Genomic DNA, 15,075 nt, shown 5'->3' on the forward strand with positions numbered 1-15,075 from the left:
GTGCATGTGGGAGTCTGACTGCCTCCCCGTTTCTGGCTTTGGAAAAATACAAAAACAAAAAACAAACAAACAAAAAAAAGACTAGTATCCAGAACATAGAATTCCTAGAAGTCAGTAGTTTTAATTTTATTTTTATTTTATTTATTCATTTTAGAAAGGAGAGAGAGATAGAGAGAGAAGGGGGGAGGAGCAGGAAGCATCAACTCCCATATGTGCCTTGACCAGGCAAGCCCAGGGTTTCGAACCAGCAACCTCAGCATTTCCAGGTCAATGCTTTATCCACTGCGCCACCACAGGTCAGGCAGAAGTCAGTAGTTTTAAAAACAGGAAAAGACCTGAACAGACACTCTTCCAAAGATCAGCAGATGGCATGAGTATATGAAAAGGTGGTCAATATCACTTATCAGAAAATTTCAATTTAGCACAGCAATATGACTGATAAAAGTCCTCAGCTATTAGAATTCCTAAAACAAAAGAAAAAAGTCCCCAGAAAATACGAAATGCTGGTGATAAGGTGGAGAAACAGGAACTCTTATTAGACAAAGACAAATCAAAAATGACAAGTATGTTGGAAGACAGGCAGATTCTTGAATGCATGTTTATACTCTATTTCAATTTTTAGAAAATATGTCTAAAAACTATTTTAATAAAATGGTCTCAATAAGGAGAATTTAGGGAAATTCTTTACTTTGTCCTAAAACCTGAATTGAAATATCAGAGGAAATTTTGATGTAAGATAAATCTTTCTTTACTTATCAACACACCACTTGATCATGGAGAACAAGTTGGATGAGAGAGTCACATGGACGTAGAAGACAATTTTTTTTCCTTTTAGACGGGAGAGAGAGAAAGGGGGGAGGAGCAGGAAGCATCAACTCCCGTATATGCCTTGACCAGGCAAGCCTAGGGTTTTGAACCAGGACCTCAGTGTCCCAGGTTGATGCTTTATTGGATCCACTGTGCTACCACAGGTCAGGCTAGGACACTAGACCTCAAATCCTCTAGGAGACAAACTTTTAATAGGAAACTTGAGAAGCCACTTGGCTTTGAAAGAATAAAATGTTTCCAACATCCAAAACCTGAGTTTCAAACTCCCACTAGTCTGGGGCTATGGTTCTTAAAGTTTCCAGACTCCTAAGTTTTCAAACCCACACAAACCCTGCACTCCCTAGTGATCTCAAATCAACCTGAAATTTATCATTGAAAACTTGTACACTGACTCTCCTTAGTGCTTTAAATTATTGTTGGAGACCAAAATCCAACAGGGCCTTTGCAGTTTAGGTTTTTGGGGGACAGAGGTGTGGGGGACTGGAAGTAAGCTGACAGTCTGCACAACCACCCACCTCACTTGATTAGTGAAGTCGCTAAAGGCTATTTTTTTCCCACACCTTCATGTTAGCTGTGGTGCTGGATTATTTATACTGGTCCTATCCTCCATGTCCCTTGGAAAGACTTGAAGCAATTTCTTTTTATCCTTTGTTTTGTGAAGTTAAGATGTTATGTATAGTGGGGTTTTTTTGCACTTGGTAGAATTCTTGGGTTGCCTTGAAAATGTGACCAGAGATATCATTGATTTGCTAATGACTCTCTCTGCCCTATAAATAAAAGGGTGGAGAGCATGCTCTGTTCTAGCCATCAGCTTGCAAGGGCCTCCTAATACCATCCTATTTCTCTTTAAGTCTGTTCTCTTAATTCCACGCCATTCCCACTCAGGACCTGGAATTACTTGCTGTGCTGGTTCGCAGCAAATTATATTTAAATTAAATTGCTAACCTCGACAAGCATTGTAGATAGTACACACATTCCAGTTTTCCACCAACAAGCCTAGGAGAATAGACATGGAAACCTTAAGCCTTGACCTTCAGATGTTAAGTTGTTAAACTCTTCAAAATATGGCTTAACCAAGGGACCCACACTAATGCCCAGACTCTTCAGAGACTGAATCCACATAAATCCCCAAATGAGGACATTCGCATGTATTCCTGCTTCACCAAACTCACAGGCCCTTCACTCAGGATCCACACAGAATCCAGTTCGCAAGACCTTGAGCCTCTGAAAACTCCACTGGCAGCAGCCCAAGGCTAAACCTTAGTACAAACTACTTCCAATCTGGCGCTCTGTCCCCAAGTCCCTCCTTGGCTATTGCTAGGAGTATGTTGTCAGGTCTCTGCCTCATTTCTGGAACTCCAAGTTCTGGCCTTGAACAAGTTGCATGACCCCACAGAAGTCTCTGACAGTAGTGGCCACAACTCTTGCTATCACTCTCATCAGGTGAAGGGAAACAGAAATGTCTTAGGAGCACCCGAATGCCTTCCTCTCTTCCCAAGAGACTGTTGCAAGTGCATAAGCAATACTTAAACTTTTAGAGGCCAGAACCTACCCAAGGCCAACTTGGCATGAGATGTATTGTATCCATCACTTTGGGCAAAAGAGCAAGTTGACAGTACCCTTGTTTCACAGGAACAGCCAGGGCCATCATGGCCTGCCTTTTTATAAAAACTGCCCACTTTTGCAGTGCTGGTCAACCTGGTCCCTCCTGCCCACTAGTAGGCGGTCCAGCTTTCATGATGGGCCAATCGTGGTGTCATTTGGTTGCTCCACTACCGGCCCACCATGACACCATGAAAGCTGGAACGCCCACTAGTGGGCGGGAGGGACCAGGTTGACCAGCACTGCAAAAGTGGGTGGTTTTTTTATTTATTTATTCATTTTAGAGAGGAGAGGGAGAGACAGAGAGAGAGAGGAGAGACAGAGAGAGAGAGAAGGGGGGAGGAGCTGGAAGCATCAACTCCCATATGTGCCTTGACCAGGCAAACTCAGGGTTTTGAACCGGCGACCTCAACGTTCCAGGTCGACGCTTTATCCCACTGCGCCACCACAGGTCAGGCAAAGTGGGTGGTTTTTATAAAAAGATTCACCATCACGGAGCTAGGGTGTAGCCTGTTTCCATAAGGTCTGGTGTCCATACGGCAAAGAACCCAGAGACCTTTGGGATGGATCCCAGGTTGTATACAATTGAGGTCCATTATTAAAACACCTACAGCCTGACTGGGTGGTGGCGCAGTGGATAGAGTCGGACTGGGATGCAGAAGACCCAGGTTCGAGACCCCGAGGTCGCCAGCTTAAGCAAGGACTCATCTGGTTTGAGCAAAAAGCTCACCAGCTTGAGCCCAAGGTCGCTGGCTGGAGCAAGGGGTTACTCGGTCTGCTGAAGGCCCTCGGACCGTATGAGAAAGCAATCAATGAACAATTAAGGTGTTGCAATGCGAAAGGAAAAACTAATGATTGATGCTTCTCATCTCTCTGTTCCTGTCTGTCTGTCCCTGTCTATCCCTCTCTCTGACTCTCTGTCTCTGTTTAAAAAAAAACCACAAACCTACAGTTCAGTCCTCCTCCCTTCTCCTTTCCTCTCACACTACTGCCAAACTCCTAACACTCCAGGTCACCCAATGGGTGTGTTATTGGGCAGGGGGATGCCCCACACCAGCTAGCTGCCTTAAAATCTAACTCAATTCTTACCCAGTAGAGCCAAATCCCACAGGCAATGGCTCACAAAGTGCCCCCAACTCACTTCAGAAGCCAAACAAATGTGGCAGTTCTCCAGATAACCTACAATTTTTTTGGTTTAATTAATTTCCCAGAGTGGTTCACACCACAAAACAAAACCAAAAACCATGAATATTTCTACTTTCCTAAAGGGTATCATAAAGGTTACAGGTGAACAGGCAGATGAAGTGATACACAGGTCACAGTCTGGGAGGGTGCCAAACAGAGGAACTTGTGTCCCCACAGAACTGGCAACACCCTTGCCACATAGCAGTTAGCAGGGAATTCTCTTTTAACAAAAATTACAAGTGGGCAAAAGCTTTCCCATGATCACTGTACACACAGGGCCTCTCTCCTATATGTTTTCCTTGATGAACTTCCAAGTTATGATTTGCAGTGAAGGCTTTTGCCACATTCATTACATTTATAGGATTTCTCTCCCATGTGAATTCTCTGATGGGTAAAGAGACTATTTTTGCTCAATCAGAATTTTCCACATTGAGTACATGCAAAACAAGTCCTTCTGTACCAAAATCACTGATGTTCCATGAGCCATATCCTCTTCCTAAAAGCCTGCACCAAAATGCACAACCTGTGGTGGCCCAGTGGATCAAATGTCAACCTGGAATGCTGAGGTTAACAGTTCTAAACCCTGGGCTTGTCTAGTGAGGGAACATACAAGAAGCAACTACTAGTTTGTTTCCCACTCCATTTTCCCCTGCCCTTCTCTCCCATGCTCAAATCAATAATCTTTAAATACAACACTAAAAAAACAACCTTCACCATAATCACTATATTTGTACAGACTCTTTGTATAGGTTTGCTGATGTATACCTATAATACTTCTCATGGAGAAGCCTTTACCCCTTTCACTGCATAATCACGGTTTCTCTAAGGAATGAGTTTGCTGATGTATAATGAATGCCCTCTTCATGATGAAGCCTTTCCCACATACACTACATACATAAGGCTTCTCTCCTGTATGAGTCCGTTGATGCACAATCATGTTGGTCTTCACTGGGAAGCCTTTTCCACATTCACTGCATACATAGGGCTTCTCTCCTGTGTGAGTTCGCTGATCAGACTACTCTTCACAGTAAAGCCTTTTCCACATTCATTGCAAATACACAGTTTTTCTGAAGAATGACTTTGCTGATGTACAGTGAGAGCACTTTTCATGGCAAAACCTTTCCCACATACACTACAGACATAGGGCTTCTCTCCCGTATGAGACCTTTGATGTACAATCAGTTTGCTCTTCACTGGGAAGCCTCTTCCACATTCATTGTATACACAGGGCTTCTCTCCTGTTTGAGTTTGCTGATGTACAATCAGACTACTCTTCACAGTAAAGCCTTTCCCACATTCACTGCACCTACATGGTTTCTATGAAGAATGAGTTCGCTGATGTACAGTGAGAGCACTCTTCATGCTGAAGCCTTTTCCACATACACTACATACATAGGGCTTCTCTCCTGTATGACTCTTCTGATGTACAATCAGCTTGGTGTTCACTGGAAAGCCTTTTCCACACTTAGTACATACATATGGTTTCTCTCCTGTGTGAGTTCGTTGATGTACAGTCAGGCTACTCCTCACAGTAAAGCCTTTTCCACAGTCATTGCACCTACACAATTTCTCAAAAGAATGAGTTCGCTGATGTACAGTGAGAGCACTCTTCACTGTAAAACCTTTCCCACATAGACTACATACATAGGGCTTCTCTCCTGTATGAGTCCGTTGATGTGCAATCAGCTTGGTCTTCATTGGGAAGTCTTTTCCACATTCAGTACACGCATAAGTCCTGTCTTGTGTATGAGTCTGTCGATGTACAATCAGCTTAGTCTTTGCTGGAAAGCCTTTTCCACATTCACTGCATATGTATGGTTTTTCTCCTGTGTGAGTTCGCTGATGTACAATCAAGCTACTCCTAACAGTAAAGCCTTTCCCACATTCATTGCACAGACATGGTTTCTCTGAAGAATGAGTTCGCTGATGTACATTGAGAGTACTCTTCATGCTGAAGCCTTTCCCACATACATTACATACATAGGGCTTCTCTCCTGTATGAGTTCGTTGATGTACTAGCAGCTTGTTCTTTGCTGGGAAGCCCTTTTTACATTCACTGCAAACATAAGGTTTCTCTCCTGTATGAATTCGCTGATGTATGATGAGGCTGTGCTTCATTGAAAAGCTTTTTCCACATTCACTGCATTTATACAATTTCTCTCCTGTATGAGTTTGCTGATGTTTATGGAGATTAGACTTTGTAGAAAAGGTCTTCTCACATAGACTGCATCCATGGGGTTTCTCTCCTGTATGAGTTCGATGATGAGCAATAAGATGACTCTTCTCAATGAAGCCTTTCCCACATTCACTGCATTTATAAGGTTTCTCTCCTGTATGAGTTTTCTGATGTTTATGGAGATTAGACTTTGTAGAAAAGTTCTTCCCACATAGAATGCATCCATGGGGTTTCTCTCCTGTATGAGTTCGCTGATGATAAATGAGCTGATACCTATAAATGAAAGCTTTCCTACATTCACTACATGTGTAAGGTTTCTTGCCCACATGAGTTTTCTGATGTATATTCAACTGTGATTTATTGAAGAAAATTTCATCACATTTATTGCATTCATACTGATTCAGTCCCGTATGAATTCTCTGATGTTTTGTGAGCCTGGATTTCCCGGAGAAGGTTTTCCCACACTGACTGCATCCATAAGGTTTCTCTGCGGTATGAACACCCTGATGATCAGTGAGCTGAGCCATCTTGATGAAGGCTTTCCCACCATCAGTGCCTATGTGGACTTTCTCTACATTGTGAATTCTCTGTTGCTGAATGACCTGGGACTTATTGATATTTTCGATGAATTTGGTACTGGCGTGCAATGTAATTTCAGTGTAAAATTGTTCATGGTTACCATGCAGAATAGATGATCCATCTCTATTGAAGTGAACAGAGTTTTTTAATTTAAAACTTCCATTTTGATTTTCAAAACTTAATTTTGACTTTAAAGGCTTTTCACATATCTCAAACATATCGCAATGTTGTCTGAATAGGAAATGGGTTTCACTCTGATTAACAATATTTGCAAACATATCATGTTCATAGCATTCTTCCCCACTCTTAATCCTTGGACTTTGCAAGTCACTCTGCAGAGGATCATCAACTGTTGTGAGTTCTAGGAAAAAGAGAAGAGTGAATCACTGAGTAATCAATCTCTCATGATCTTAGTTTGAAATAAAACTCTTTTTACAGAATGCCCTCAACTATTTAATGATAATAGTATATGTTGTACAAACAAGAAATATATTTGGATTTGTCCAAAGTTCTTCACACTGAGCCTCTATAACCCTTGTAGTTTCCTATGTGATGAGTGTATTTTGTTTTACAAAAAAAAACTTTCAATAACTGCTGAATTTATGCTAATGGGGTGACTTATCACAGGATTTCTACATGGCCTGAGGATGGAACTACTCAAAAGAAATGCCTTTATGTGGCTCTTCTTTTCTGGCTTGAAAAGTGAGCTCACCCCATTCGCTCACAATTCCTGAACCAACCGTGGGGTCCTAAAAATATCACACAGGCAGACCAATTGCTGGCACTGTGTGGACTCCAAGGCTAAACACAGCATGAACGTAGGTGCAACCAGAATACAGAGTATACTAGTCCAACAAGGACAAATGAGATTGCACAACACCATATCTAGACTCTGGTCTTTTTTTTTTTTCAAGAGCTTGTATTTTATTTGCATGCTCTTGTGTTGCCTATTTTTTTTTTAGGGGAGAGAAATAAAGGGGTAGAAGCAGAAAGCATCAACTCCCATATGTGCCTTGACCAGGCAAGCCTGGGGTTTTGAACCAGCGACTTCAGCATTCCACGTTGATGCTTTATCCACTACACCAACACAGGTCAGGCTAGACTCTGATCTTTGTACTGGGCTTAAATGAAGATAAGGAGGACTTTTTCCATGGTGGGACAGATGAAGATGAGACATTGGAAATCTGAGGACAGCCTTCCATTTCAACCCCAAACTAATCTTACCACGAAAGCCCACCAAAAATTGTATTCATGCAAAGTAAATATTTAATGGTAATCATATGTGTTGCAGAATAAAAAATATATTTGGCCTTTGTCCACAGTTCTTGACACTAGTCTGTAAAAGCTTTTTATTCTTCTTTTCCAAGTGAGAGAAGGGGGGGTAGAGAGACAGACTCCCGCATGCACCCTGACCAAGATCCACGTGGCAATTCCTGTCTTGGGGCCATGTTTGCAACTGAGTTATTTTTAGTGCCTCTACTGTAGGCTCCACAGAGCCATCCTCAGTGTCTGTGGCCAATGCACTCAAATCAGTTGAGCCATGGCTGTGGAAGGTAGAGAAAGAGAGAGATAAAGAGAGAAGGGGAAAAGGAGAAGTGCAGAAGCCGATGGTCGCTTCTCCTGTGTACCTTGACCCAGAATTGCAACCACAACATCCACACGCTGGGCCAACACTCTACCACTGAGCCAACCAGCCAGGGCCATAGAACCTTTATAATTTTTTAAATAATAGGAGTATCTTTAATTCTACATTAAAAAAAAACTTTAAAAAAATGCTGAGTTTATACTAATGAGGTGACTTAGCACAGAGTTCTTTTTTTTTTTTTTTTTTTTTTTTTTTTTTTTTTTTAAATATTTTATTTATTGATTTTTTTTTTTAGAGAGGAGAGAGAGAAGGGAGAAGGGGCGGAGCAGGAAGCACCAGCTGGTAGTTTGCTTCTCTTTTTTTTTTTTTTTTAACATTCTTTTTTTTTTTTTTTAATTTTTATTTTTTTTTTTTTTTTTTTTTTTATTTTTATTGAGGAGAGGGAGAGAGAGAGAGAGAGAGAGAGAGAGAGAGAGAGAGAGAGAGGAGAGAAGCTGGAAGCATCAACTCCCATATGTGCCTTGACCAGGCAAGCCCAGGGTTTCGAACCGGCAACCTCAGCATTTCCAGGTCGACGCTTTATCCACTGCACCACCACAGGTCAGGCCAGCACAGAGTTCTTATATTGCCTCAGGGTGCAGCTAGTTACCAGAAAGACCAATTGATTAGGGCCCTGGCCAGTTGGCTCAATGGTAGAGAGTCGGCCCAGCATGTGGAAGTCCCAGGTTCGATTCCTAGTCAGAGCACACAAGAGAATCACCCATCTGCTTCTCCACCCTTCCCCCCTCCTTTCTCTCTCACTCACTCTTTCTCTCTTTCTTTCCCTCCTGCAGCCAAGGCTCAATTATAGAGAGTTGGCCCCAGGCACTGAGGGTGGTTCCATGGCCTCCACCTCAGGTGCTAAAAAATGCCTCTGGTTTCAACGGAAAAAGGGCCCCAGATGGGCAGAGCATCGCCCCCTGTTGAGCTTATCGGGTGGATCCCAGTTGGGGCACATCCAGGAGTCTGTCTCTGCCTCCCTTCTTGTCACTAAAAAAAAACAACAACCCAACAACAATGGATTAGGTTAGTTTCAGCCCCACCAACTAACCTCTAGAAAAGAAGGGAGGGTTGTCTTTCATATATTCATCTCTGGTCAGCTTCCAGATTTGGGAACACATCCATCCGCCTAGTGTATGATTCATCTCAGTTCCACAGGCAGAGAAGCACTTGTATTCAGAATTCTTCTGACCTTGCCCTATTTACCTATTCATCTATCTTCTTTATAATATATGAGTAAACATTAGTATTTCTCTGACTTCTGTAATCTGTTCTAGCAAATAAACTAAATCCAAAGAAGGGCTCATGAGAACCTCCAATTATTGGCCAGCTGGTCAGAAGCACAGGTTATAGTCTGGACGTACAATTGATATCAGAAGTGGAAGAAATCTTGTGGAACTAATCTCTCTTTTATTTTTTTAGTGAGGGGGAAGGGAGGGAAAAAGAGAGGGGGAGAGAGAGACGGACACACACAGGGACATACAGACAGGAAGGGAGAGACATGAGAACATCAACTCATAGCTGCAGCACCTTAGTTATTCACTGACTGCTTTTTCATGTGTACACTGACCAGGGGCTCCAGCCGAGTCAGTGACCTTGGGCTTCAAGCTAGTGACCTTTTGGGATCAAGCCTACAGGGGAAGTAGGTCATGTCTTTGATCCCACACTCAAGCCAGTGACCCTGCGCTCAAGCTGGATGAGCCCACACTGAAGATGGCTACTTTAGGGTCTCGAATCTGGGTCCTCAGCATCCCAGGCTGATGCTCTATCAACTTCACAACTGCCTGATCAGATGTAAACTCTCATCTCATAGGTTCTAACACCAGTTCTAGGCAGATAGTGTCAGAACTGAATTAAATTTGGAGAACACCCAGTTGTATAACTCTAGGTATAGAAACCTAAAGCAAAGAAATAAAGGCAATCAGTTTGTGAAAGATAGTAAAAGACGCGATGGAGACCTAAGCGGTAGAGCTTATTAGCATGTACAGCCAGAGCAAAAGCAGGTTTAAAATTGTTCTTATAGGAAACAGTATAACAGACTATGGAGGGTTTTATCATATTCCAACCACTTGCCATTCTTCTTCATTCTGTCAACACCCTAACTGTCCCAAAGTACTAAACTGCAATTTGGACAGACGATTCTGAAATCAAAAGAACTAATGATCTGCTGGAACATACTGTCCTACGTTCCTACATGAGGACGGTGGGTGACATGCAGTAAAGAGCTAACTCAGCAGGCACGGACCCGCCATCCGCACATTCCAAAGAAAGGACTGGTCCCGACTCATTTCTGGACAATAACCTCTGACTCCCTGAAATATCCTGCCTGGTAAAAGTGTCTTTTTATGCTGAGGTCTCAGGCCATACCAGACAGTTTATGCAAACAGTGTGATTTAAGACAGATGCCTATTTGTATGAGCCTGAGGTTTTAGACAGCACTAACCTTTTCACATTAGGGGCTAGAGACTCAAGCTGGGCCAGGTTTCCTAACTGGCAACCCCTCACACATGTTGTCAATCATCATTGCTGCAAAAAAATCTCAAACAGCCTGACCAGGACGTGGCGCAGTGGATAGAGCATTGGACTGGGATGCAGAGGACCCAGGTTCGAGACCCCGAGGTCGCCAGCTTGAGCACGGGCTCATCTGGTTTGAGGAAAAACCCACCAGCTTGAACCCAAGGTCGCTGGCTCCAGCAAGGCGTTACTCGGTCTCCTGAAGGCCCGCAGTCAAGGCACATATGAGAAAGCAATCAATGAACAACCAAGGTGTTGCAACGCGCAATGAAAAACTAATGATTGATGCTTCTCATCTCTCTCCGTTCCTGTCTGTCTGTCCATGTCTATCCCTCTCTCTGACTCACTCTCTGTCTCTGTAAAAAATAAATAAATAAATGTTTGAGATATTTTTTCTTTTTCAGAGAGAGAGAGGGATAGATAGGGACAGACAGACAGGAACAGAGAGAGATGAGAAGCATCAATCATCAGTTCTTCATTGCGACACCTTAGTTGTTCATTGACTGCTTTCTCATATGTGCCTTGACCGGGGACCTTCAGCAGACCTAGAAACCCCTTGCTCCAGCCAGCGACCTTGGGCCCAAGCTGGTGAGCTTTTGCTCAAACCAGATGAGTCCGCGCTCAAGCTGGCGACCTTGGGGTCTCGTACCTGGGTCCTCTGCATCCCAGTCTGACACTCTATCCACTGCGCCACCGCCTGGTCAGGCTCTCTTTAGACACTTTGAAAAGGCTCCCGTGATTAGGTCAGGCAATTTAGCACTTTTCATATGATGTGACTCCTGAATTTCTTCCTAAGCTACTTTATCTTTGATAATTTTCACCTGTATTGTTTTACATGAATTTGTAACCATGAATATAACAGCACACTCCCCTGCCTGGCTGGAGGTGATTCAGTGGACAAAGACCTGACTGTTGCAAGTCTGATGTCTTCTCTAATTAGAATATGACTCTCTGTCCCCCACCTTGCTGGTTATCATCCATATACTTGGACAGACTAGATCGGTGCAGGGGGGCAATTCGATAGTTAAGGGGGGCAATTTGAAAATGGACGCGACACGACTTTAACTCTTTCGCCCCGGGCCATTTAAATGCAATGCTAGATATTGGTGCCAAATTTAACAAAAAATGCAATTCTTAAATAATTGCGGTAAATAATTATTAAGTATAATTTCGTTTGACGAGACCAAAATATTAACTGGGTGATTGGCGTCGTCAAGTAAACTTCGTCCTGGGTTCACCACGGAGCATGCCGTCTGCCGCAGGGAACCCCGGATGTTTTAAAAACTCGCTAAACAACGCAGTTATTCTCACCTAATTGGCCCATCGCAACTTCTGTAGTGTTTCACATCATTCAGTTGGTGTTAATTTGAAATGTCAGTCAAAACTGTTGTAAAAGCTCGTTGATTTAATAAATATACATATATATTGTATAGATATAATTGTCATTCAGTTGGTGTTAATTTGAAATGTCAGTCAAAACTGTTGTAAAAGCTCGTTGATTTAATAAATATACATATATATATTGTATAGATATAATTGGTATTTGATTTTATTTTTATCAATATTAAACCTTTATTAAGTACTTCTTGCATCGGGGCTAGAAAGCACTAATATTTTATAAATATTATTGGGGCTATACTAGTGCATGCACGACAATTTTAATTTTAGAAGCATAACTTTCCAGAAAATTTTGTCAAGTGGAAAAAATATAGATACCTTTTGATTTGCGGTGGTAGTGTAGTAAATGTGTTATATACATTTAAATAAATATGAATTTTTAGTATACGTTTACTCTATGTCACATTGAATATATTTTAACACATATTTTAATATTAGTTTTTAATTGGTCTTATTTTTATTTCTTATAGCCCATAGTAAAATGAGTGGTGCAAGCAAGAAAAAAACTCGTCAATATTTGGAGGAATATTTAAAATTTGGGTTCATACCCGCTGTTCACGATGAGCGGATTCCTTTTTGTCTTTTATGCCAGCAATGCTTGACCAATGAATCAATGAAACGAGGTCGTCTTGAGGCGCATTTGAAGGCGAAACATAGTGCTCATATTAATTCAGATTTGAGTTACTTTAAAACTTTAAAGAAAAATTTTGAAAAAAGAACAACATTAAAGTCTCTATTTACTGCTCATACTTCAACTAATAATCGTGTTCTTGAGGCTAGTTATCAAATTTCTTTATTCATTGCTAAAACTGGAGAAAATCACACTATAGGAGAGAATTTAATAAAACCGTCAATATCAGCATTTCTTAAGATGGTTCTTGAAAAAGATGGCAAGGATGTAAAAGCTATACCACTCAGTGACAATACTGTTAGCAGAAGAATAGACGAAATGAGTGAGGATATTGAAAAACAACTTATTGAAAAGCTGAAAACAAGAAAATTCTCCTTGCAAATGGATGAATCAACGTTGAGAGACAGTGAGGCAGTATTGATAACTTACGTAAGATATATTGATAAAGGACATTTTGCTGAAGAAATGTTGTTCTGTAAAAGATTAGAAAGCACCACTACCTCCAAAGATATATATAATAAGCTAAAAAACTACTTAGATGTCAATGATATACCAATGAAAAATATAACATCTTGTGCTGCAGATGGTGCTCCCAATATGATGGGCAAGAAAAAAGGCTGCTTAAAATTGATGAAAGATGCGAATCCAGAAATGATTCTTGTGCATTGTGTTATTCATAGGGAAAATTTGGTAGCTAAAAACATCTCGCCTGTTCTGAATGAAGTATTACATACAGTAATAAAGTGTGTTAATGCTATTAAAGCTAGTGCCAAATGTGAGCATCTTTTCAAGCTATTTTGTGAAGAACAAAATGAAGACCATGTGAGACTTTTACTTCATACTAAAGTAAGATGGCTATCTAAAGGAAACTGTTTGAAAAGATTTATGGAACTGTTTGATACTCTTAGTGATTTTTTAAGCGACAAACCTGAAATGAAGTATCTGTTAACAATAGATGGTAAAGCATTTGTGAGTTATTTAGCCGATATCTTTGAAAAACTAAATATATTAAATAAGCAACTTCAAGGAATAAAACTCTTGTCGATGCAAAAGCAAAGATATTTGGTTTCATTACCAATATTGAGTTATGTCAGAAACATATTAACAACAAAAACTTTAAACAGTTTCATTGGCTCCAAAAATGTGAAGTAACTGATACCGCTTTGTTATTGTCAATCATTTGAATATTCTATCGGCTGATTTAAAAGAAAGATTTTCTGATTTAAAACAAATTGATTTCCCAACATGGATGATGCAGCCAATGTTAGTGGATTTGTCTGATATATCAAATATGCAGTATCAAGAAGAACTCGCAGAATTGCAAAATGATGAGTCAGTTAAAGCTTTATTTAATATCAAAGGAGCGATGGCATGGCTTTGTGAGGAAACAGAAATCAAATACCCAAATTCAACCAAACGTGCAAGAAAACTATTGCTACCGTTTCCATCTTCATTTTTAGCTGAATGTGGATTTAGTGCTATAAATGATTTACTAGTAAAAAAAAGAAATCGGCTGAATATAACACAACGTGGAGACTTGAGACTAAAGCTAACCAAATTGGAACCTAATATAAAATCTCTGTGCAGTAAGCATCAAGCGCAAGGATCACACTAAATTAAAATAATAAATTAATATAGAAAAATCTGTATTAAAATTATTTGGAATTTAAATTTCTGTTTTTCATTCTATGTTTTGAAATTTTACTTACTGTGTTTTGTTAAGAATTTCATAGTGATTTCTTCCTAGAACCTATCATTTATGTTTATTAAGTGAACAAATCAATTTTTTAATGTTAAAAATTATGTATGTTACATAGGGGGGGACATAAAAATTTTAGAAAGGTTAAGGTGGGGCATAGCACAAAAAAGGTTGGGAAACACTGGACTAGATGCTGGGGTTCATCCCCTACTGTCCGCGGTTCTTCCCCTCGCTCCTACTTGGAAAGCACATCTGGTTTGCTGGATTGATGCCTTGCTCATGAGTGTAAAGTGACAAAAGACATACTGAATTGGGATGGGGTCTGTCAAGAGAAAAAATGTTACATTTTAAGCCACTAAGAAGGGACTTTCTGAGTGACACAGGGAGCTGTCCTCACCCACTGACACCAGATGGCTGTAGATCTCCAACATTACGTCCCAGTACAGGTCCTTCTGATCGGGGCCCAGGAGCTGCCACTCCTCCCGGGTGAAGTCCACAGTCACATCATGAAATGTCAGGCATTCCTGTAAAAACACCATGTTGTTTAATGGTGTGATTTGCTTTAAATCAGTATTTTTTAACTTCCAGTCTGTGGACCAGACCACCATAAAATCCGTGCTAAAAAAGTTAACCAGTGATCTTAATCAAATTTGCTAATGCTCAGGGTGATTTCTGCCTTAGTGTTCCTCAAAATCATTCAATTTTCACCCATCCCCAAGAATAAAACAGGTTGAAAACCACTGCTTAAATGATATGCAAGAAATGTTATTTTTCTGCACATTTCCACTTTATAGGCTGCACCTATAGAGTAAAGGAAGTTTTATTTTAATATACAGGTG

The 15,075-nt window shown here is 40.8% G+C and overlaps 1 protein-coding gene across 1 annotated transcript; it reads right to left on the reverse strand.

The window, feature by feature from the left end:
- Window positions 1-3,122: 3,122 nt before the first annotated feature.
- LOC136332030 (zinc finger protein 432-like) lies at window positions 3,123-14,775 on the reverse strand. Its single transcript, XM_066271258.1, is given in 6 exon segments — window positions 3,123-4,630; window positions 4,708-5,991; window positions 6,418-6,719; window positions 7,251-7,267; window positions 14,419-14,508; window positions 14,618-14,775. Coding segments are annotated over 6 exon segments (2,055 nt in total). The 3' UTR covers window positions 3,123-4,426.
- Between the last annotated feature and the right edge of the window lie 300 nt (window positions 14,776-15,075).

Source organism: Saccopteryx bilineata, chromosome 3, assembly GCF_036850765.1.
Source record: "Saccopteryx bilineata isolate mSacBil1 chromosome 3, mSacBil1_pri_phased_curated, whole genome shotgun sequence".
Taxonomy (NCBI): Eukaryota; Metazoa; Chordata; class Mammalia; order Chiroptera; family Emballonuridae; genus Saccopteryx; species Saccopteryx bilineata.